The sequence below is a fragment of the Varanus komodoensis genome, unplaced genomic scaffold, assembly GCF_004798865.1.
Source record: "Varanus komodoensis strain SLA01 unplaced genomic scaffold, ASM479886v1 scaffold2, whole genome shotgun sequence".
NCBI classification, from domain to species: domain Eukaryota; kingdom Metazoa; phylum Chordata; class Lepidosauria; order Squamata; family Varanidae; genus Varanus; species Varanus komodoensis.
This window is the reverse complement of record NW_025335568.1, coordinates 55,063,584-55,089,320: the sequence shown is the minus strand read 5'-3', so window position 1 is coordinate 55,089,320 and position 25,737 is coordinate 55,063,584. Positions and strand designations below refer to the sequence as shown.

At 40.7% G+C, this 25,737-nt stretch overlaps 1 protein-coding gene and 1 long non-coding RNA gene across 8 annotated transcripts in view; one reads left to right on the top strand and one right to left on the bottom strand.

The window, feature by feature from the left end:
* THADA (THADA armadillo repeat containing) overlaps window positions 1-22,274 on the top strand; it is a 160,936-nt gene extending 138,662 nt beyond the window's left edge. For 6 of the 7 annotated variants that reach the window (XM_044429404.1, XM_044429406.1, XM_044429403.1 and 3 more), the window contains 5 exons: window positions 768-840; window positions 1,427-1,571; window positions 2,890-3,021; window positions 18,179-18,342; window positions 21,089-22,274. In XM_044429404.1, the coding sequence (XP_044285339.1) occupies window positions 768-840; window positions 1,427-1,571; window positions 2,890-3,021; window positions 18,179-18,342; window positions 21,089-21,406 (832 nt within the window). In that variant the 3' untranslated portion in view covers window positions 21,407-22,274. The remainder of the gene's footprint in view (window positions 1-767; window positions 841-1,426; window positions 1,572-2,889; window positions 3,022-18,178; window positions 18,343-21,088) is intronic. The other variant, XM_044429407.1, reaches the window with a different exon arrangement.
* On the bottom strand, window positions 1,803-25,422 carry LOC123023058. The gene is made up of 3 exons (XR_006414622.1): window positions 25,296-25,422; window positions 6,497-6,658; window positions 1,803-2,058 (listed from the first exon to the last, which is right to left on the bottom strand). It is a non-coding gene; the product is annotated as an uncharacterized LOC123023058 (long non-coding RNA).
* Window positions 25,423-25,737: the final 315 nt, after the last annotated feature.

Sequence of the window (25,737 nt, the reverse complement as noted above, 5' to 3'; positions counted from 1 at the left end):
GTAGTATGGACCTGCCAAATTTCAGGCAAATAAATCCAAGTATTTTTTTGTGCCAAGGACTTTTACATTTAGATTAAAAAAAAAATAAACTGCCAAGTACCTTTTTATTTTATTTGCCCCTTCTTTCAAGGGTCAGGTTTGTTAAGTTCAGATAAACCGCTATGGAAGCATTTGTGCAAGATCAGTCTTTGCAATTTCAAATAAGACACACATACGCACACTTTGTGGGAAATTGTTATGAAAGTGGCATGCAGCTTAGAAGTGACCATAGCTAGGGGACTCAGGAAATTTCAGAAAGATAGGAAGTTAAGTGCAAATTTTTTAGGTGTAAAAAGACCTATACCAAAGGGTATGTGTGATGGCTGTGAGGTACTTCCCATACCAGTGGCAGGGGGCCTATGTATACTAATGGCTGAGGAACATGGGCAGAAAGTTGCTGTTGCAGTCTTGCTTGTGGGATTCCCATGGGCAGCTGTTACGACTAGAATTGTGGACAAAATGAAGTTTGGTCTGGTCTAGCATGGAACTTCTGACATTGTGCATCCCTGTGCACAACAGTTCTTCATCTGGTTGCATATTCAGATTGAGAGCAGCCATAACAGATTGAACTGGGGTAAATTTCATCCTGGCTTCAGGATACAGGGCATAATATGTGTAACAAGTGAGGAAGAGGTATTTTGCTTCTAAACAGATTACCAGTTGACTTAGATGTCAAAGCTGCATAGTATTTATTTCGCATTTAACTTTGTTAACCTTTATTTTCACAGCACTGAAATTCAAAGTATATCCCTTAAGTTTGCCTCAAAGTTGGTCATCTACCTTGCACAAAATTGGCAGGTGGTAAGGAAATTTGCTTTACCAGTACTGTTTGCATTGTGTTTGTTATTCTAAGAGAAATTAAGAACTTCCTTTCTGTGGACTGAACTTTAAACATTCTCTTCATTTTGATGAACCAGTACAGTTAATTGCTTTGTGCTTACAAAACCTGGAATTATGACTACAGCCCTCAGCTCCTTAAGGTGAAGTGGTCATTGAGGGTGACCAGTAAGACCATTCTCTTGTTAAGTTTTAGAAGCACTGGGGAAGTTTGCAGGTTTATGCATTTTTGTTTTAATTTTTATTCCAACAAAATATTTGATAACCCTTTTTTAGATCAAAACTTGGATTTTGGTTTTCTTTTCTGTGTAGAATTTCTGATCTATGGAATCCAGTAGAGCTGAATGTCTTTTTCTGCTTTTTAGTCAAGGGGCCACAGAAAAACAAGTCTCGATAAAGTGTTTACCATCCCTGTACACTTATGCATCAATTTTAGATGTCCATCAACACAGTTTGATAGATAATCATCAGAGCTGTGTATTGCATAATTCTGAGGGTTGGATGCTTTTTCACTTTAGGCTTCTAATGTCAGTAATATTTTTTCTTACAGGAGATTAAATCAGAGATAAAACAATGGGTTGAAAGAATTGCTTCTTGTTGTGGAGATGAACAGCAAACAGATCTCAGGTTGACTGCTGCAGAGATTCTTGTGAGTGTCACCCCATTTTTCCTGACCAGTGAGAAGCTGTTCTTGGGTAAGTAACTAGACAGATTTATTTATTTTTCGATTTATATCCTGCTGTTTTCCTACAAAGGGCTCAAGGCAGCTTACATCAATCTCCTCCTCCATCTTATCCCCACAAAACAACCCTGTGAGGTAGGTTGGGCTGAGAGTCTGTGACTGGCCCAAAGTCACCCAGTTGGCTCCATGGCTGAGCGGGGACTGGAACCCAGATCCTCTGAGTCCCAGTCCCCTGCTCTTAACCACTACACCACACTGGCTCTCTAAGCACTATAAGCACAAATAAACCAAAGTTAGGTACTGTTGACTTTCACTGATTGTAGTATGCAAATGAAGAACAGGCTGCTACACCGAATTAAGCAGAATTTGTCCTGGATTGATTGATTGAATTTCTGTATTGCCTAAAAGCTGAAGTTCTCCTGCTGGTGGTGTTGCTGCTACTGTTCTTTTATTGAATTTCTGTATGGAACAATAGCTGAAGCTCGTTGGGTGGGGAACAACTGTAATAAATACAAAAATATAGAATAAAACAACAATAAAACATCATAAAAGTACATTAAAATTAAAACCACCATTAATATTACATTTTTACTGTGAATGTGTGGGTCTCAGTTTATATACAAATCTTTGGAAGCACAAAGAGAAATTACTGTGAATCTTAAAGTTTTGTGCAAGGGAGTTTGCAGTCAAGTTGAGAAAGAACCAGAGCGTTATATAGCAGAGCAAGTAATTCTTTGCGCATGCAGATCTTTTTCCTGCAATGGATAAGTCTGTACGTATGTGCTGTGAATTTGGGGTACCACACATCATGCTAACCCATGTTCAGGAGATAAGTGTGGCTTCTTGTTGCAATGTGGGTTGTTGCTCAGATGTGGGTTATCATGCTATCTGGACCCAGTCAAGATAACAAATTATGGTGAACAGCCCACAGTTTGCAAGCCAACAACAAGCAATGGATTCTTTACATGGGTAGTTAGTGGTTAATAAAGCATGGCTAGTTAGTGCATCTAGGTTCAGACAGCACAAAAACCTATGATTCAGTGACAGACCATACTTTACCTTTGGATGTGGGCTATTGTGTTATTTGAACCCAGTAACAGGAGATAGCCATTTACCCAATATAGCAAAGTTTGAACTATTTTAGTCACTGAGATGAAAATTAAGATAGAGATGAGACGTTCAGAAAGGCTTCTGACAGTATCTCTACTCTGCTTTAAAAATAACTAAATATGCTGTAATTTTTCTTGTTGCTTACAATTCCAGCCTATGTTTATTTGCAAGCATGTTTTTTTAAACACCCCACCCTGCAATCCCTTATTGTAAATACACAGGTCTGTCTGATACGCTGATCCTTTGGAAATGTGTTGTTCAGCTACTGCAAAGTGAAGAGCAGATAGTCAGAGATACTGCTGCAGGTGTTATAAGAGTGGCTAAATCACAAGAAAACATGTTGAGGAAAGCAGGTAAGAAATTCTCATCTATCAGTTATTAAAATTTGAGACAAATGTCACGACAACAAATGTCACTATGTTCATGTTTACAGGTTCTATCCAGTGCAGCAAATGGAAGGCATGTCTTACGGCGGGTTATTTTCTTTCCCTTCTTCCCAAGTATCCCCTTCTAAAGCTGTATACAAAACCAGCATGTTTTTTTTCCTTCTGTTCAACATCAGAAATATGGTTTGCTTTTTCATACTTTCTTGATCACAAGTTATTTTCTTCTAACACCCTTATTGAATTAAGATTGATGTAACAATGCTATTCACTAAACTGATATGTGATGTTATCCATAGATACTTAAATCAGACAGTGACTAGTATCAGTCTGTCTTAACTGTTGGTGGTGAAGGCTTAATTCTTATTGATGAGATCCACCTGAGTTTGAACTGTACCCTCAGGCTGCAAGTGCAGGTGTCAAGTAGTTAAATATACCTTTATTCAAATTTATTCCCTGCATGTAGAAAACTAGTTCATCAGGAAGAAGAGTAGGATAGTTCTTTTACCTAACAACTTGTTTTCTATGTGCAGGTGATTTTTAAATAATTTTCATAGAGGAGCAGTTAAGTGTTACCCCAAACAGAGGTTTAGCGTGCTGACTTTTGTAGTAAATAGGCTTGTATCAATACATCCAGTGTGTTTACAGTACATTATGTTTGCCTAAGCCAAATGCCTGTCTTCATTTTTCAGAAAAAAATTCTGTAACTCAGTTTTTAGTGTGATTTTTATTTTTATTTAATGTAATATCATCACTAGATTTTTATGACTGAGTTTTTACACTCTTTTTATCTGTCTAAAATTAATGAGTTATGAGAAACTAGAATGATGATAGTGATTTTCTTGCTCGTCTTTGCACATTAACAACAGGGCAAAGGAACTGAGGCCTCTTGTTGCTTGTGTAAGCAATGAGATGCGTGGCCCCATTCACTGTGCCAGAAAGCAACCTGGCACAGTGGTGGGATGTGGGATAATATTGGGGGAAAGAATAATCCGTTGGTCTTCTCAGAGGTAGCACCTACACAAGAGTGGAACAAGTTGGGGTCATGTGAAGTGCATCTAGGGCAGGGCTATGTTGGCATGTCGTGCGTAACTTGAATAGAGAGAGGCATATAAGTATAGATTTTATGGCTCTGAATAGGACTAAATGTGTGTTTATAACTTTTTGTCTCCTCTTAATGGGTCCTTGTTTTTTTCCCTCTTTAGGTGTTAGTGTGTAGGGTGTTACAAAATTTCATATACTCAATGGTTAAAATAAAACTACTCAGTGTTATAGAGATACTATTTTTCAAGTTTCATAGACAGGATTTTGTATACAATATAAACAAATATTTTCATTTTCAAGTGCTTTGATATGTTTGTTTATATAGACAGCTATTGAATCCAGTTTGGTGCAAAGTAATAAATTCAAATGTGGTTAGCCGCTGCCAGTTTTCTAACGCAGTTGTGCCAGGACCCTAATCGAAATACAAACTAAACTACCTAATTAGAAGCAAGATTAAGTCTTGTTTTGTTTGCCTACAAAAAATAACTTACAGGTAGCTAAGGTGTTACTAATGGACTTTGCAGTACAAGCTATGGCTCAATGATAAATTGTATTGCTTTTGCATTCATCGAGGCAACTTATGTAGGATGTTTTTAAACTCCTTTTAATGTGAGGGAGCACACTTAAGGCATTAACTGTAGCAAATGAGACCTGCAATGGGTGCAGAGTGAGTTCCTGTTCCAGTCAGTCATCCATGCCCTTCCCCATGATGCACCACTCCACTTCTGTCCCTGCCAGTTTTCATTTCTCGCCTTCCATCTCACCCCCAGACCTGCCTAGTCAGTGCTTGGTGGCAGTGTGCATGCTCAGTCCTCCTTGGGCTGCTTTCTCCCCCCTCCACCATCCAGTTTGCTTTTCAGTAAAAATTTTTCTGAAGATCTGTGGGTTCCACTTCTACTAATACCTCCCTTTGTTACAGAAGTGATGGTATTTTGGCTAAATAAGCAATGACAGTCGCACTGCTTATCACCTTCATTAAAATATAATTGTATTAGAAATTCATGACACTGTAAAATTTAGTTCAAAAGTAGATTGATTTTCAGGAATGTATTCCTGAAGATAATACAAACTGAGAGAGAATTTGTTTTCCCTATTTGTTGCCTCACTCTGCTCCAAACCCTCGGTAATCCTCTCTGTTCAATAAGAAGCCAGAGTGAGAGGCCTTCCATTTCCTCCTTCAAGCCAGTCTTCCTGTTGCTTCAGTGGGATGCTTCAGGGTGTTGTGAATGGGCAATAGCTAGCCCAGTAGCTATCCTACCTTGCCTGAGAGAGAAGGTTGGCACTTGACCATATTGGTTGCATTTGAATGATTCTCCCCAGGTGAATCAAGTCTTCCAAAGTTGACAAAGCCAGCTTTTGGTAAGAATTTTCAATGGTCTTTACATTCAGGTTTTTTGTAAAGAAATTACAGGTGGAAGGGTTTCTGGGAATAGTTCAGTAATGTAGATGAAAATGGCAGCCTATAATCTTATGTCAATTAATGTGTGTGAAGTGTTAAGAAGGAAAGAGATGTTTATTTGTTAGATTTATATCCCATCTTTTTTCAATTAACTCAAAGCAGCTTACATAATTCTCCTCCTGCTGCTCTTAATCTTATCCTCACAACAACAACCTTGACAGCCCAAAGCCACCCAGTTGGCTCCACAGACAAACAGAAACTAGAACCCAGATCACCTGAGTCCCAGTCCTATGCTCTGAACCACCACATCACACTGGCTCCTGCTTTGTATAATGTGCTTTGTTTTCTGCCCTGGAACAGTCATACTTACAAAATAATGTAGGGCATTTTACTTTGCAGCAAACAATCCAAGGCCTGGTAAAGCAAATGAATGATGAAGAAGCTGAGTCTGGCCTGTTGCTACAGGAGTTTTATGTTAAAGCAGTAGTCTTCGCTATATTTCAGGTGTGAACCCCTTCCTACACACACAGACAAACTATTTAGCATGAAAGCAGCCTTTCCTCCCTAGCCATTACAGTTGATGTCTCCTTTCTCCCTCCGGCCTTTGTGCCCTGTCTGCTCCATTTGTTTTCTCTCCATCTGCTGCATTTCTCTCCTCTCTCTCTCTCATTCATGTCTACTGCTCCCTCCCTTTGGGCACCCCTCTCTCCACTTTCTCACCTGCCTTCCACCAGCCACATCTGTCTCCTTCCTGCTTGCCCCCCTCATCCTCTCAGACTGCCTTTCTCCTCCCCCACTACCCACATGCTGCCTCTGTATCCCCTCATACCATTCTATTGCATTGCTGCCACTGCCCATTCTGAAGAGCACTGGAACTTTCTGAAGAGCTGCGATGGCCAGAGAGCAGCTGGTGTGGCTCTGCGGAGAGGTGGCCAATCCTAAATGCCTACCCTGGGAAGTCTTTCCTTTGGGTCAGGCATTGCAGGAAAATGAGTATATTACCTGTACTGAGCTCAGTCTGCAGAGACACTCCTCTTTCTGCAAAAGTGGGGGTGTGTGCATGGTGGCAGGTCTTCCTAGCAGGGAGTGGGGGTGGGGGAGTGTCCAGTTTGCCTCTTCTCCAGCTCTGCTACCTCAGGTCTCGTGAGCCAGTAGCCTGCAGGTCTTGTGATGAAGAACATGGTAGGAGAGATGAGAAATACGGAGTGCATTAATTGCCCTGCTGTTACAACAGTGGCTATGCCAATCTCAAATATTGTAATAATCCATATTTGTGCAGGCATACCTCAGAGATAATGCGGGTTCAGTTCCACACCAGTGCAATAATATCACAATAGAGTGGGACACAGTAATCGTTTTGATTCCCAGTATATGTAAGAGTATATATTTATGCTATACTGTAGTCTATTAAGTATGCAATAGCATTATGTCTAAAAATGTATACGTCTTAATATTTAAAACTTTATTGCTTAACAATGCTATCATCTGAGCCTTCAGTGTCGTAATCTTCTTGCTGGTGGAAGTCTTGCCTTGCTTTTGGTGGCTGCTGACTGATCATGGTGGTGGATGCTGAAGGCTGGGGCAGGTCTTTTTGTAAAATAAGACAACAATGAAATTTGCGACATTAATTGACTTCTCCCTTCACAGAAGATTTCTCCATAGCATGCAGTGCTATTTGATAGCATTTTACCCACAGTAGGACTTCTTTCAAAATTGGAGTCAGTCCTCTCAAACCCTGCTGCTGCTTTATCAACTAAGTTTATGTAGTATTCTGAATCCTCTGTTGTCATTTCAACAGTCTTCATGGAATTTCATCTCAAGAAACCCCTTTCTTTGCTCATCCAGGAGTTTCTTTGTGACTCTTCATCTGTTAAAGTTCTATCCTGAGATTGCAGCCATCTTATATGGCCTTGGTTTATGGCACCTCAAAACAATTACAATAGTAACATCAAAGATCACTGGTCACAGATCACCATAATAAATATAGTAACAATGAAAAAGTTTGAAATATTGTGAGGATTACCAGAATGTGACACAGAGACATGGAGTGAGCAAATGTTGTTGGGAAAATGGCACCAATAGACTTGCTCAACTCAAGGTTGCCACAAGCTTTCTATTTATAAAAAAAAGCAATATCAGCGAAGCACAATAAAACAAGATATACTTGTAAATAAGAATATGAGTGTTTAAAAACCAAAGCAGGAAGTAAAAGAAATTTGAAACAATATAAAAGACTTAAAATTAACAACACTTTGTTTATCTAGGAACTAAAATATTAAAGTTCAGTTTGCTTTTTTCTGAAATTTAAAGTAAATAAATCAGTGCTAGAAGACAGCTGGAAGTTTTGGAAATCACACTTGTAACTCATGACTTGATGACATCTTCTGTGGTGGCAGTGATGGGTTCCAGGCACAGTGTCTAACATTGCCAAGATGCTGCTATCTTTTTGAAAAGTGATTTACTAGATCTTCCAAGGGTGTGTAAGTGTGAAAGACCTCTGCTCGGATAGACAGTAAGACTAGAGAAAGGTTTATGCGGAGAGGTGAAAAGGGTGGGTAAGCCAGGGCCGAGGAAGTTAAAAGGCAATCAGAACTCATCCCTTCTTTGGTTATCAAAGACTGTAGAAACTGGTATGCTTTAACCAGACCAGTCCAGTAGGGCAAATGTGTTAGAGCAACACTTTGATCATAACAGGAGAAGCTGTATGCTTATATCACAGACCTCTTTGACAAAAAAACACATATTGTAAGTAAAATTAATTATGAAGATAGGCAAATATGATTATCTTCATTTATTATTTTACCACTGTTTGAAACTATGACTTGGTTGTGATACCAAAGAGATTTTGCAGAGAGTTCATGCATGCACTTTCTGTAAAATTAGGAATGCATTGGTCAGGTATTGATACAGCTCTGTGGAAGGGATGCTTATGAAAACATTTAACAGCAGACCCAGCAAGATAGGAAGGACAGGATTTGTGCACTGTTCTACTTCCCAAAAACAAAAGCCCTACCTAATCTTCCCTTTTCCTTTGAATTTTCAATTTCATTTTAAAATTATTTTATATTATATTAATTTTATTTTTACACTTGTATGTTGTATGTAGCTGACAGAGATCTTTAGGTAGTGTACAATAATAATCAAAACACAATTCTTAAAAACAATAAAACAGTAAAAACATATAATACACCATAATAAAACATCAACAATGTCATAGTGGCTATTTAAAAATGTGACGAGTTATAAGGACAACCATAAAAATCATTAGCATCAAAAAGTTAAAATCAGTTGTTAAAATACATAGTAAAGAGAAATGTTTTTGCCTGGTGCCAGAAAGAGGATAAAGTTGATGAATTTCTTTGGGAGCCTCTGAATGAACACCTTAGAATATTAGAATAGAATGAAGATATTCTTGAGTTTTATAGGTGAATTCTGCAACTGAGAGCTAGTTTTCCTGTTTCATAACGTGATTGAAGGAGTTCTGTAGACTTGAGACCAATTCAGTAGGAAAAACAGTAGAATTTATGGCACCATGAAGTCTTGTAAAGGTATAAACCCATGTCATCAGATGCGTAGTTTTTATGCTCCATTGTCCTCAATAGATCCCCACATGCATGCAAACAGATATTCAGACAAAGGAAATAATTGTAAACAGTGGGCTTAAAAGGCACAGGTACAGTTTGTCATACTTTAATATTCATACTCAAATGTAGCCAAGAGAAGCACGATGACCGACCATTCGAGTTTTCCATAGCAGTGACACATGTTGTATCTATTGCATTTCATTATATTGGAGTGCGTAACCTCCAGCTGGCAATAAATGCCACATGCATCTGACGTGGTGGAAAATAGATGCAAAACCAATTGATGGACCATGAGAATGACTTTGTACAAAAACAAAAGTGCATGAATATGCTAGTGTGCATTATAACGCACTGTGAGCTTAATACACGTATGTGCATGCTGTATTCTCTTCATTCTCTTTGAGTATGGCCAAGCAGAGATGCAGTTTGCAATGTGTTACAACTTCCCTTTGTTTGGTACCATGAAGCTGATACTTTTGTTTTAAGCACTGCTGCACATACTGCTCATGATAAAGGTTTTTGGATATTTGGGTATGCACACTATACATTGGAATGAAGAGCTTTTTAAATTATTTATTGGTGAGCACTTACTATTTTGTAGAATGTCATTCTTCTTGTGGCCTACTGATTTGTGTCCTTAATTGAAGAAGTGGGAAATAATCCACAAAAGTTCATGGCACAATATATGTATTAGTATTTGAAGTACCATTACACTTCGGCTACAATGCATATCTGATACCTTGAACTCAGTGGGGCTTCCTTATGCTCTAAAACACACAGGGTCAGGTTGCATGCTGTTTTTGTTGCAACAGACTAATGCCCTTCCTGATACTTTCCTTGCTGTCTCCCAAGATGTTCTGCCCTTCCCACTTTTTTACAATTAATGCATTTTCATACTAGTGAGAGGTTCTGATGGCATTGCCGCTGCTTTTCTAAGACGCTTACCCTCCCCCCCGCACCATGCTAAGGAGTGGGGCCATGTGTAAGTTGGCATTCATTTTTTGTAACAAAGGTAGATGCCAGCCTAGAAAAAGTTATCTTAGTACTAGTGCAAGATTTCCCTGTTAGAAACACATTGAAGTGTTAAAAGCTCATACTTGAGAGAAGAAAGTGAAGACAAATGAAAATATGGTTTGAAGACCTAAGCAAGTATTTTTAGGGATACTTAAGAATTGTAATTAAAAATAAAATGAGATCCCTTCAGAGGAATGTCAGCAGATTAAGAGAGAGAAGTTCTTTTCTCCAGCTAAAACGGATGCCATTAAGAACATGTATGTTGTCAGGTAAGAAAAGTAGTTCAAGAAAGAGGAATGGATTGTTGGTTTTCTAATTGTTTAAAATTGTTTGGACTTTGTGAGTAAACAAGGATTCAAGGGTATAATCTTAAACACACTGTTGGAGTAAGCTCCAGTGCATAGTCACTTTCTTCTGAGTAAATATAGAAACAGAGTGAGTCAGAAAGGGTCTCCTGAGCCATCTAGTCTGACCCCCAGCTCCAGCCAGCTCATGACATGCCTACCATGACATGCCTACCATGTGCATGTCCAGCCTGTCCTTAAACACTCTCACCAATGGGGCTTCAGCCACCTTCCGTGGAAGCCCATCCCATATCCTAGGGGTCCTAACCATCAGGAAGTACTTCCTGGCATCCACCGTAAATCTTGTTTCCCTGAGGTTTGCTCCATTGGAACATGTCCTGCCCTCCATTGCAGGGAAAAAAGTCATGACCCACCTCCATGAGGCACCCCCTCACATATGTGTATGTCACTAACAGGTCCCCTCTGAGTCTCCTCCTCTCAAGGCTGAAAAGACCCTGCCCCCCCAGTCTCTCCCCATATGAATTACCCTACAAACCAGCCACCATCCTAGTGGCCCTTCGCTGCACCGATTCCAACCTTGCTATTTCCCTCTTGTAATGAGCGGCCCAGAACCGAACACAATACTCCAGCTGCGGGTGCACCAGAGTCACATAGAGTAGCAGTAATACCCCTCTCAATTTAGAAGCCATGCTTCTGGCGATGCATCCAAGGGTGGCATTCTCCCTCTTGACCGTCACGTCACACTGCTGGCTCATGTTTATCCTGTAGTTGACCATCACCCCGAGTTCCTTTTCACAAGTGCTGCTCTCCAGTCACTTCTCCCCTAAGTTGTACTATGACACCCATTCCAGTGCCCCAAGTGCAAGACCTTGCATGTATCTGCATTGAATGTCATCATGTTGTCCTTGGCCCACTACCATAGTCTGTCCAGATCCTTTTGAATTCGGAGTGCCTGCATAGAATGATGCTGTCAGTTCTAAAACAGGTACAGAACCGTAATTGGTAGGAAGTTGAATCCTCCATACCTGGTCCTCTGAGAGCAGGATGACATCAACAACAACAGTTTTGTCTTTCTCCTCCAGAGGCATGCAATCCTCTCAGCATGGAAAATGACAGCACAGGCCAGAGGAGCTTCTCCCAACCTGAGTCAAGTTTCTAGCTTAGTGATGTGTAAGTTGTTGCTGTGGGAGCACCAAAAGGAGCAGCACTCCCTTCCAACACCTGGCAAATCCCTGACTTGCTTGCTTGCTTGATTTATTTTTCCCTACAGCATTCCCTCAGCACATTGCTCTCTGGATGGTTTATAGATAGTGAAACATTTACGAGTACGTAACAATAGCCAAAGACATATACAAGCAGAACAAGTTTCTTCCCCATGAAGAAGGCACATCTGCGTCTGTGCAAAGCTATTCTGCTGGTCCTGGGAGCAGCAGTTCTTCCAGTACTTCCCATGGTGGAAGATTGTGCCACACAAAGGCACTTGGCTGGCCTGGAAAGACCAGGTTCTCCCCCATCCACATTTCTGCTGTTACCTTGGATATGCTGCTGATCAGAGATGAGACCTTTTCCTTGTCAGGAGGTAGGGAAATGCCTGCGGGGGAGGATAGCAGGCTGGGTGGGAAAACCCCACAGGCTGCATCCCTGACTTGATCGGACAGGTACCTCCCTCTTCCCCCATGTGTTGGATTGCCATAAACCTCACAGTGTGCTCCGTTTATAGTTTTGGACCATCATCAGGAAAAGTCATTTAAAGAAGCAGTAAATGCAACCAACAGAATCAAGTTGCATTAAATTCAAATTGCCCTGTCTATATATTCTGTAATTATCACTCAGACCAGACTGGAACGTTCCAGTACACTGGCATGGAATGTTATGTGGAATGTTGGAAGTATGCATATGTGCAGTGCGCATTTATGGTATTTTCATCTGAGGTGCACCTCTGAGATTGCATACATGAAGGTTCTCCAAAAATTTTGACCTAATCCTCCCATCCCTTACTGTTGCCTACACTGACTGGAATTTTATGCCAAAAATGGAGGGCCACAAGTTGCCCTGCTATATAGGATTATACATATATAGAAAGATCATTTTTTATTTTCATCATTTTTTCCAGCTATGCACTTCTCGCATAAATACTTTTCAGGATAAGAGGCTTTGGCTAGTATTTTTCTATCTAGACTGGAATTATGTACACTACCAGAAGAGAGTGTGACTGTGTGTGCATGAGTGTGCATGTGACTGTGATTCACAGATCACTTTTCATCATGAATAAAAACATGCTATATTTATATATTTTGGTTTCTGAAGGTTCATATTGTATGGTGCCAGGCAAAAAGGAAGCAAACTGCTAACTGAATTCTTGGCCCACAGATTCTCCAGTTTTCTTCTCTGTTTTAAACTTTGTTGTTCTCCAATGTGTCTTTATTTGGATTAGAAAACTATAGTAAACTATAGCTCTTCAAAAAGGATGTGAGATGGGCAAAATGAGATCCACAGAAATGCCTCACCAGCAAAATTTAATAAATATTTTCAAGAGCAAGTCAAACATGCAACCTTTTTGAGGGGTGGAGTTTCTCTCAGCTTGGCTAACTTTTATGTAAAGTTGTAAATGGGGGCAAGCAGTAAAATGCCCCGAGTGTGTCTCTTGCTTCCTTTTTGCCTGGCACCATATTCTGCAAGCCAGGAACAACACTTGTCAGGACTTAACATTTATACTTTCGGTGCCAACACCATTTCATTAATACTACCGGCAGTCATATGTGGGACATGCACAAATATTGTGACTTTAACTTCTTAAGCCATGGAACTGGAAGTGACCCATAGAGTACTGTAGTCCTAACCACCTAGGCAGAGGCAGAGTCCTACCCTAACCCTGAGCCTGCAGAAGACTTACTGGGTTTAGCAGAAGTAGAGGGGAGTGGCTGAGAGGGCCCATTCTGTACCCCTAAGGCTCCATGGAGACTTAATACTACTGCATACATAGGAAGCAACATTTTTCCAAATGGCCTGGGCAAGTTGCTCCTTTGTGATAAAGCTCTGTACCTTTGAAAAAAATGCTAGTGCTATTTTTTGAAGAAGGACACAACAACTACAACCCAAGCAACAGAGTATTTGAATATAAGGCCATTTAGTCCCATTAACTTCACTAGCATTGAGCTGGTTTAAATTCAAGAAGTAATTCTGGACTGATTTGTAGATTGAATGGTATGGCATGCCTGTAACCCTCCAAACTTGAAGGACTATGGGTATCCTATGGAAGGCAGGAGGGACACGAAGGCAAAGGTGACTTCTGTCACTCTACAATACACCAATTAGACTGCCAATTCTAGCCATCTTAAGAATGGAAGGTTGGAGTGGGAGGGAAGCAGGCTGGAGTGGCACCAGGATGCATTGTAGATTGGTGCAGTAGTTTCCCCTTTTCTCTGCTCCTTAGAACGGCCCCAAAAGCCCTTCTCCAGGACGTCTCTTACAGCATCAAAGCAGCCAGTGCAATTCTTTCCACTCTGGTTGTGGAGGGGTGGATTGGAATCCAAGCACAGATCCTCAGTGGAGTGATTTTCATCCTTATAGCTATGATCGAAACCATGCTGTGGCCACGTAGATACTCCTTAGCAGCCCTGCAGTTGCCCAACACTTAGAATGCTGTAGGGACAAGTCCAGTCAGTTCCACGCTTTAAAACTGATGGGACTGCAAAGTGCTCAGCTTTTTTTTTTTAAATTGCATCCCATATAACTACCTAACTGGCAAAGCTATTTGGTGCACAGAACGGATTCTGAGCCACAGTGCAGCTCGCTGACAGCCTGTTAGAATATTGTGGCTGTTGATGAGGAAACGCCTCACCTGCTCCCAGCACACACGGGCTGTGCACAGAGAGAGAGCGCATGTGCATATGCATGCGCAACTGGAACTCCCTTCTGACAGGGAACCCAAGATTAAGGGAAAAGATTTCTTTCACATAATGCTGTTGCTTTCAAACCTATCATAGATTTTTTTTAAAGATTGACTTAGCTGGGCTCAATATTTCTGTCTAGTTTCATTCAGTAGTTACTGTTCTGCCATGACCACTCTTCTTTGTGCTGAGATTAATTATAATCTGACAGTTCTTCATATAAACTGACATTAGCAAACAGAACTGTAGAATTTCTTTGTTCACATTAACTAAATCCCGTTCTTAAAATTGTGAGTTATATATTCTGGTTTTTTTAGGGTTTATATTTGGCTCCTTGGTAAATTGATAATAGCCTGTTGGTATGTTCTTACAATTCTCCTTGAGGGGAAAAAATTAAAAACAAAAGGGTTGTATATTTTTAAAGGCACATAATAGCCTACCAAGAGAAAAATATTTACATCTGGCATGATCAAAAGTCTTCTGGTGTACAAATGCGCATGTGGGAGGTCCTGTTCTACATTAAATGGATTAACAAAAATGACTCAAAACACTGCAGTTCCTACCTTTGATAAAAATGTTCTTCCTGAAGCTTAAAATACCTTCTTCTTTTTTTAAAGTAATCTTTCATTGTTTTTAATTGAAGTGTGTGGTATCCATCCTTAAACTTTTCTTGTAATTGCTGGTTGAAGAAACAAAAGTTGCCTTTTATTCAACAAATTAAATAGCTTGATTAAACAAGATCAGCATCTGACAGGCATTTTTGCACATTAGAATTTATGTTCTATAATTCTAGAATCTGATCACCAAGGCATTTAATGATCCAGTATAATTTCTCCTTTACAGGCCATCACATGATGATGCTTTAGAATTTACTGTAACCTCGCTTACTGCACATGAATGATGTTCTGACACATGCAACTTATTCACATAAGCAGAAAAGACTAGCCAGAAAGCAATAGACTATTGTGATGTCTAAAGCAATCCCAGGTTCCTGTTATTTATAAGCCAACAACTACCCTTAGTTTGTTTCTGGTTAAGAGATCTTGGTTTGTTCAAGAGCAGGAAATCATAAATTTGGTTTTGGACATCCCAATACAGCAGGCTTTGCCAGCCTGGTGCCCTGCAGATGTTTTTGGCTAGCTTTCCCAGCATTTCTGAGCATTGGCTATGCTTGCTGGGGGTTACAATCACTAGCTTGTGTAAAACTACAATAAGCTGCCCTTTCCTGGTTGGTGTTACCCACCCAGATGAAGGGAGGAGGGAAGTGGATATGAAAGAGCTGCATGTGTCATTCTTGGGATATCATCATGTGCACATGCAGCCCTGGGTTGCTGGTCAGTCGGGAGCAGCTGACACTCTCTCCCCTCTCCCTGTATAACTTCATGGTTTGCATTCTTACTGTATAATCGTAAGCCTCCAATGGAAAACAAATGTTTTCACATAAAGAACTGATGAATGAGTATTATTAGTCAAACATTTAATTGCTTGTGGCCAAAATTGTTTGGAAAAACTTAGCAACACAGAAATACCTAATACAAGAGATCACTTTTGGAAATACCATTACTAGAAATGTTATCGCTATAAACACCATAAATAAAAAGCAGTCAAAAGATCATAACTAATGTTGAGGTGAACCTTAAGTCAAAGATAAAAAAGAGAATAAGATCATAATTCAATCAAAGCAAAACCATGACAGTTTAGTACCACTTTTGCAATAGATCCCTGCAGCAGCCAGTGGAAAATGGTCGTGCTGTAAGCAGGGCTAGCACCTGCCCCCATTGGGCTCTCAGCTTAGTGTTCCTGCTGGAGGTACTGTTCCCACCCCTCCGCATGGCCTCCAGCCTGCCAGCCAACCCTCACTCTGTTTTTTTTAACCTGACAGGAGGGGCCTGGTTGGAGTGGGGGTGATGGTAATTTCTTTACTCCTCTTTCTCCAATCAGTCAAGCCTGCAGGCACTGCAGAACATGGTTTCAATAGGGGTTTTTTTCCCTTTAACATTTTGAGTAGCACTGATCTGAACCAATCAGACATCACTTTCGAGAGGCATGTGGCCAGTGAGGGCATGGGTGCACTTGGTACCCTCATGGCCATGTGCTTCCCCAAGGGCAGAATCTTCTTTAGATAGCTGCTATTCAAAATGTATGATTTTTTTAAAAACTTGTTAAGTGGTACTGTTGTAGGCTCAGTCACAGGCTTCCTTTGCTAGCAGAAGTAGCAAGGAAGTTCAAGAAGGGGGGAAGGCAGCAGCTAGAGCCCATTTGAGAAAAGAAATGAGCCCTTCTGAGCCCAGTGCCAACCCAACAGTAGGGCCTGTCTATAAGTCACAACAGTTGACAGTGGATTTTCTGCAATCGTTTATGCATGCAGTCCCAATAAAAGTTCCAAAAACAGTAAGACGCAATAGAATGTAGTGTGGGAGATGTCTCTCAGCAATTCTGCACAAGCATCTATATAGGACTACAGGAGCACAGTGGGCATTGGTCATGGATCATGGACCAGGGCATTGTCCAAAAACAGCTATGAAAGCTCAGATTAACAAAATAGGTTCTATAATGGTCATTGTTATACTTTCAAAACCAAGTAGAAAAATTTGAGCTTCACATTATTACTCTGTCAGACAATGCACTTTGCTTTAAAAAAAAAAAGCCCTTAGTTGATGTTTACATCTGTGGACAGTTTGATAAGAAATAAAGTAAGATTTTCATAACATCTAAGATCTAAAAGCCCAGTGCTTGCACTTTTATAACAATGTAAAACAGTTTAGAAATTTTTTTTAAAATAGTTAATTATGGCTTTACAGCTGCAGGTCTCAAATTGTAATTTATACACCACCCTGATAATATCATTAAAGCGTTGTCCCATAATAAACAAACTCTGAGAAGTATAATTTGCAAACTGTTGTTACAAATACAACCGTATGAATCTTAAGGGTGAGAGATCAGCCTTGAAATAATGTACTCATTTGAATACATCAACTCATTTGTTGAAGAGCTCGTTTTTTGTTTTTGTTTGGTTATTTTTTACATCTCTTACCCCACTTTTTCTTTTCCTTTAACTGGATTGGATATTATGTGTGCGTCCCCCCACCCCCCGCAACTCCCAGTCTGGCCCAACAAATGGAATGAAACAAAGGGCATCCCCTCACCCTCTTTTTACTGACCCCACATGTATATACAAGGTGGAATGTTTGAATACATGTACAATTTAGAGAATGTACAGAAATTTTATGATTTCCTGATTTTAAATCTGTATGTTCTGAAGAGTACCCGTGAAGGAACCATCCCAGTGTCATGAGAAATACTGCAGTCAACCCTAACATTTCTCAAGGTTTGGTCTCCAAGAGGCTAGACTCTTTGAGAGGAAGGTACAAGTCTATCTCTGACAAGTAAATAAAATGTTGAAAGTTAGGATATCTTTGAAAATTAGGATATCTTGGCTACCACAAAAAAGGCCAAAACATGTTAGCAACCTATTGTCAGTAAGGCCTTAAAGAAATGTAAAATGATCATTTTGGAAGTAGAGTAATATAAAATCTAAATATATTGATAGATATTTAATTTATATAATTTAGTAGTTACAACAAGGCCTTTTTCATTGCAGAATACATGTATGTAGGCATATATTTCTTGATTCAGCTTTATGAGAGCCAATGTAGTGTGGTGGTTAAAGTGCTGTATTGGGCCTTGGGTGATCTGCATTCCAGTCCTCACTCAACCATTATGCCCACTGGGTGGCTTTGAGACAGTCACTGCCTCTCAGCCTAACCTACCTCACAGGGTTGTTGTTGAAAGGATAAATTGGAGAGAACCTTATTGAAGGGCCTTGAGTTCTTTGCAGGAGGAAGAAAGGTGGGGTATAAATACAATGATGTTGTTATTTTCTTTCCACAGAGCTTGACTTCCATGTAGTAAATGCAGCAATGGCTTTGGATTTAACATTTTCCATACTGTGTGAACTACTGCAGCTGTGGAAGCAGACTGGTGCTGGGATCTCAATCATAGTAGAGTGGCTGTTAGAAATGGAACATTTACAAGATAGAGAGCCTTCAACCTTGGTAACTCAACTAACCAGTGTTTGTCTTATAGTTAGATTGTTCTGTTCCCAGTGCACTCAGTGGACTTTTTACAGGATTTCCTACAAAGTATAGCAAGCCATTCTTTTAGAATATGGAATGGCTTTAAAGCAAATGTTTACATTAAAATCTATTACTTAAAAATGAATCACCAGATTTTTAACATGGATGTAGTATGACTTGAATCACTGTATCATTCATTTGTGAATGCAAATAATGTGCAGTCTTGGATGTCCAGAAGGCAATTATGGCTTATTGGCCTGAGAACAAGCTGCATGCCTGTATCCCCTCCTTCCTCCCCTTACATATCTGGAGCAGGATCCAGTATTGCTCATCCGTGTACAGCCAGCTGTGCTGATCCCATTGCACTGCTTGTGCAAGCGCATTTCATTGAGAGGAGGTGCCTTTTTCTGGAAAAGGGCAGGTCACTGGAGCCCTTCTGAGCAAGCCTGTTCTGCCTCCTTCCAAGCAGACCAAGACAAAAGGCTTTCTAGCTCGAGACTTTATTTTAATGTTAAAGCTGACAGCTAGGCTGACTCCGTGCTAAGAAAGAAAAGTAGTGAAGTAAGTAGCAAAAAACACAGGCAAAATTAGGATACCTGCCAGTAGGAAAATGCGGCTTGATACAAAGTTGATTTCAAAGTGGATATCTCTTTTTTTAAACCAAAAAGAGGTGGCCACATCTTCAAGCTGCTCCCTATAGGCCAATAAGTGGGAATGTGCATCGTCATTCCATTGGTCCATCTTATCCATCCTAATTGGATTAATGATATTTAATCCCACCTAATTTATCTCTGGGGGCAACAGCCTTGACATTTCTACTGTGAATTCCCACCTTGTCTCTTCTTTCACTTTTGAATCAGTATCTGAATCAACAACCTTTGAAGTTGCTCCAGCCTGTCCCATTCTAGCAACTGTTCATTTCAGGTTGCCCCCAGAAGCACTAATTCAGTGAAGCTGGCTGCATGTGGGTAGTTACTTTTGGACTCTGCCCTGGATTGTGGTGTTTCTGTTTTGACTGGCATTTCTATCCTGACTTGCTCAGCCATAGTTTTCTGGTCCAGATATCATGGAAACTTGGAGTTTAACCAGCCTGGATAGAACCTCAGGGCAAGGAATGAAAATGGAGGAACACAATTTATTACCAAAAGCATACAAGACATACCACAGTTTATTGCCCCAAGATTGTTAAATCTGAACAGGGCCTAATAAGTTTCATATTAATAAATCTCACAACATTTATCAGTCATGTACTGTTACTCTGGGGTGAATATGTAATAATTCGTTGTAGGAATCAGAGGTCTGTCTTAACTCCCCCTACCCCTGCTGGCACAGAGGAAAACATGGCAGTTGCTCTCTAAGGTCAAGAGAGAACCCTTGGACATGGAGAAAAGGTGACATTTTGGTGCAAGGGGAGAAAACTGGGGAAGTTAGGGCATGACCTATCCTGATGCCTCTCCAACTTCCATTCTTCCCCTTCAAATGTTCCATGTAGATGGGCATAAAAAGCTTGTCTTGAGAAATATACCAGGCAAGAGGGTGCAATTCTCTTAACTGCTTCTTCAACCTGTATAGGATGATTTGCAAGCTTCCAAGCTCATGGGCTTACAGGCATTGCAGTATGGTTGCAGCTTGTCTTTATAAAGCATTTCACATACATAATCCATTATCAGCAATAAATTGTCTTAAATGTCAGAAGGGAATTTATGCATAAGGTGTTATCTAAGCTATTCAGAGTTTGTATTTTAACAAAAGAATGAACATACTAGAATAAATATGGCTCATGAAATTTATATTCTAAAACATTACAAAGCAATTTTCAGTTATTTGGTCCTCGTATGCTCATATATAATACCTATATTTCATTAAAATAACTAATTCCCATATTCTAGGAAAAAATATTTAATGGTGGATGGATAAAGAATGCTGTTTTACTCTCTTTTACCCTTGTTTTTGCAAACAATCACAACTATTTTCTTTTAATATTTCATGATGTGGTGTTTCATTTAGTTTGTGAAACCTGGCAGAGACATAGGAGAACCCAACCTTGGGTTTCTTCACTTTTTTCCTTAAACAAATGAACAGACTCAGACAAAAAGAAAAAGCATCCATTTTTCATGGTTATGGGTAGTAACTAACTATGTCATTCCACTCACGCAAACAATGTTGCACTAATAGAAACAAGGTAAAAACGTGTGTGTGACAGTCCAACTTAAACATTTGTGCAAGTGCTTGCACAGGGGAGACTGGATGAAGTTCCACTAGTACTATTTGTCTTTCCAGACTTATGCCCTGGGTATTCCCCTATGCATGCTTCACAAGCTGCTGCATTTTGTCAGAATAAATGTGTCTGTATCATGACTTTCAATCATCTTTCACTTAGGGGTGTTTGACACAATTTTTCCACCTGTAATTTCTTTACTACCAGAAGCACATACAAAGCATGGTAAAAGTTCATATTAATTTATGCACACGCCATTTTCTACAAAAACATGTCTTATCACTTAGATACATCCAGTGTAATAACAGTATGTGCAGAAATTATTGATTTTTTAGGGTACAGTCTGAAATAGACTCACCAAGGAATAGTGAATACACTGGAAGTTGCACATACAGTTGTGCCGCTAACTGAAGGGGTTTTTGCAGCAGGGGTGTTTCTAATGTGTCGTCTGAACAATCTCCCACAGTGCTGTCAGTACATTTATCTCTGCTTTGTTTTTTTCTTGAGGTGGGAAGCGACTATCTCTTTGACAAAGGACAAGTGAATTTTTGGGCTGAGGAACTAACCATGGTGCATCAGCTCAGTAAACACCTCCTGCAGCTTATACCGGTGACCCATGTCTGTCCATGCGATCAAAAGAATCTTCATCGGTTGTCAAGCTTAGCATCTGATCAAGCCAAATTTGTGAAGCAGCTTCTTAAGGAAATGCCTCCAACTCCAGAATTTTCCCAGTCAATAGAATTCACAAAGTTAGCTATTCAAAATGAAAGAATATCCATTTGCTTAAAAATATTAAGCTTGCTTGGAGTTGGAAAGGATACTTGAAAACACAGCTAGGAATCATTTGCTCACTGCTGCTTGTTGCTTAACTACATTGTGAACATCAAAACTGGTCCATTTACTTTGCACATCATACACATGCAAGGAACTATAGCAGCAATTGTTACCTCATACTTGAATTAATTGAATCTTCATGAAGTACACCATGGAAGACAGCTTCTCTGAATGCACTCATTTTCAGTCTCATTTATAAAAGCAAGATTTTGTTGCAGCTGATATAGGAAATAAAACTATCTAATTGTTTCTTTCAATGCACTAGGTATTCAGCAACCTGCTCTTCTAATTGCTGATGTTACAGTATCAGTTGTTCTTCCTGTTCTTTGATGGTGCAGTCCTTGACTACTTTCTTAATTATGTACCAGGATCTGTGTATGAGCAAATGTACCTAATTGTGTGTCATGTGTTTTAAAAGATCTCTACAATAAGCAATGGTGACACTTAGCCTTGCCAGTGAGATTCTTAACTTAATTCTATTTTTAATCATGGTTGACTGGATGGGCTGGGTTTCTTGGAAGGATTCTTCCCTTCTTGTAAGCCACATGTAACCACTTGATTACCTTTATAGCTGAAGCAATTCAATTTTGGAATGCTATCCTTTTTACTTTTTCAGCTCTTAAGTATGTTACTAACTTTCAGCATAATTCAGCAAGTAAGGCTACTATTACTTGTCAGAACTGAAACAGCTGAATACTATAGGGGTTTGACCAGCACAATAAGTTCCCATTTTAAACATTCATCAGTAAGGTTTACATCTTACAAATGTTCTTTTGATATAAAGTATGGTTGACTGTAACCTCTTTGTACATAATGTACTTTGCTATTATTTTTACATTAAATGTGTTGCACCAAGTTATATTGCCTAACTGAAAATAAAATACCATGTTATGAGTGGAGCCAGGGGGTCAGACTAGATGGCCTGGGAGATCCCTTCTGACTCATTCTCTCTGTTTCTAAAATGTTTATATTTGTTAGCAATGCTACAGGAGATTAGGGAACTTTTTCACCTGCTACTCATGAAGTATGGCATGAAAGACAGCTTTCTTAAAGAAGAGATAAAGCACTGAATTCAGGTTTGTCAGTCATATTTAGCATAGGCTCATTACAAGTCAAAGAACCTAAGTTAGTCCCACTGAGTTTTGTATCTCTACTCCATATATGACTTAATCTGGAACTAACTCATTATTTATATAGCATATACTGATGAATATCAAGATACCAGTTCCAGTTGTGAAATACTGTGTTATGACTGTGAGTCAGTTTCATGTATCACAAAGGTGACCCAACACCCAAGGCTGTTTCGGTGTTTTGCTTTTGTATTATTGGTTCTATGTGACAACTTCCTGAAATGCTATTTTGGTATTCTAATAAACCAGTAGGTGGCACCATACTACACATTTTATTGCAAAACCATTTCATCAACCAAAGTTCCCTTATGCACAAGGTAACTAAATAGTTTGCACAAATTTTTCATGAGTAATGCAACTTCAGTAAATTTGTCTAACGCAGTAGTTGCATTCCTATTTTTTTTCCTTTTTAAAGTGTTGTTTTAATCACATACACTGTAAAAATGGTGGTCAATGCTGAAGGAAAATAGGTCTATTTTCAGTTTTTTACCAAATGATAATGCCTTACTTGGTTATGTATTAATATAAAAATTTAGGAAAATAATTGTAATATGTTCACTTAAACTGAATTATGGAAGTATAATTAACAAAGGATATTGCTGCGAATTGTCAATTCAAAAATCATATAATGACATTTAACATTTTATTTGTGTCATTTAATATCCCTGGCTAATTTATATATTATTCTGTGAACTTTAAACTTTCATATAATTGGCAAACCTTTCCTGCACTTGGTGTTGTAAACAAATGAGAAACAGCACATTGGTTTTCAGCTTAAGTAGCATTAAAGACCTCAAGAAATATGGTTAATTAGTAAACAAAATAACTTAAGAAACAAAGGAACAGCCTTATCACTGTGTTATAGCTTTAACTGGTATAACATCCCTTTAGTTTATGAATAGCAAACAATTGTACATAAACTTGTATGCATTTCGTCACACCATGAGTTACTGTATAACTTTTCAATCAGAAACCTTTAAACCTTTAAGAGCAGCTGTAAAAGAACAAAAGTCTACTACTGAATAGCTCTCTGTAGAGGGTTTAATTAGTCAGTTATCTTTAAATATTGGTTGTCCAACTGTTGAAGTCAGATTGCTCTTTGCTTGACTGCCCCCCCCCACGTGTACGTGAAACCACTGCTTAAGGCAAAGTAATTCTTTTCCTTGCCCTGCCTCTACTCCAAATCAGCTCAACTATCCAACTGAAAACAGCTTTTCTAAAGCCTGCATTAGGACTGCCTCCTTATAACTGCAGTCCAGTATACATTTACCTGAATGGAAATGCCAATAAACCCAACGGGACTTACTGCAAGGGGCAGATATGTATGGCTTTATGCAGTTCAACAGGGAAGAAAGAACGTTTTGAGCTTTGCTGTGCTTATTACAGAAAGCGAAGTGATGATGCTGGGACGTCATTCAGCATTTGATAACAGTACATCAGTAAAGTCCATTGCCGGGGGTGGGGGGGCGGCGAGGGATGACGCCTTTTGTCTTTTAAGCTTGGAAATAAAGGCTAAGCCCAAGATTCCCGTTCCCCAGCTCTCTGAAGGAAGCCTCAGTTCCTTTTACAGGATGCAGGCACTAGGGGGTGTCGCCTCCTTCAGGAACTATTTCTGGCCTGGGTGTCAGCTTGTCACGTCCACCTCTGGGTTAGCAATGCAGCTGCAGCCGCAGCCTCAAAGCGGTGCCAAGTAGATTAGCTCAAAAGGTGAGCGCGGGGGTTCAGCGATTGCTCTGTGCCGACAACCGCTTGGGGAGCTCGCACCACTGCGGCGGCGTGTTTGTTCCGTCCCTCACAGGCGTAGGCAGGACTTTTGTTTAAACTCCCCCTTTCTTGGTTAGCGCGGCCCAGCTCTCCCAACCTTTGGCCGCCTCCGCAGAGCGACCTCTCACTTTGTTTTGCAGACGGCGGCGAGGGCATTTCAGCCGCGGGAGTTGCTCGAAATGCGCCTCCCTTCCCACCCGCAAGAGCAAGGAGCTTTCGGCGGGAGAGCTTCTGGCCGAGAAGACGAGCCACGCCTGAAACTGCGAGAAGCGACCTAGTTGCCCCTTCCCCCTGCACGCACGCACAAGGGAAGGAAGAGGGAGATAGGCACCAAATGGACGTGGCTGGAGCCGCTTAGATGCGAAAAACCTGGCCTAAGTGCCTTGAAGACGGGGCAGCTTCGCCACCGAGGCGCCCCTAGGTTGGGAGAGTTTCGCCTCTAGGCCTCCTCCAAAAGCACGAGCTTGAAAGGAAGCAGCAGCCGAGGGAGAAAGTAAGAGCGGGCCGGCATCTCCCTTCCCCACTTAATCTCGCGATTTTGCTACGGTTAGCAAACGCAAGTATCCAGCCTCTCGGGCGCGCTCCTGTTCAGGCCAAGCGCTGAACGGGAGCGAGCCCCCTACCCTGCCCAGTCCTGTCCGGCCTTCCTCTGGACTGCACTGCATTGATCTCAGTCGGATTCATTAGTGAAAGGGCGTAGAACCGAGCTTGTGCAAAGAGAATGAAGTTGGAGAACTTTTGAGCGTTTCGCTTTGCACACTGATACGAGGGGGGAGTAAAAAGCCTTTGCCCGGTTAATTTTAAAAAATGGGGCGAAGTTGTTAGTCTTCGGTGATGAAGAGCTCAAAATTATAGAAGTTGCGATGGTAGCTCGTAGTCCACGGAGGAAGAAAAGCCTTAACTTCCTCCTTAAAGAGCGCACTGGGACTTGGATACGAATAATTAGGATTGCACTGCACGTCTCCCTGAAATTCAGCAGTACTTACTCCGCAAGCACCCCCTCCCTCACACGCGCGGATCGGTCCGCAGAGTTCCCTGGATGCAAATTCCAAGCCACCGGCTTGAATTCATTAATCTGTGGAGAACTTAATAGACGGTGTAGCGAATTTGTGGAGTGGAGCAGCGGCCGTATGACTAGCAGCAGAACGCCTTTTCCCCTCTCCTTTGGCGGGCGGCCAAGATCCAGGAGGGGTGGGGCTGACAAGGCAGGCGAGTGCCTGTGCGCGGGCCCGCAGCTGCGCCGCGTCAGCCGGACCCTTCCTTTCACTTGCTAGGCACAGCGGTGCGCCTTGGCGGGCCGAGCGGGGGGGGGGCGGGTCAAAGGACGAGGAGCTGGCTGAGCCAATCGTATCACAAGACCCAGGGCGGCTGCCAAGTCTGTGTATTCAGTCGCGGGGCGGTCGCACGGGCTGGCGACGGGGGAAAACC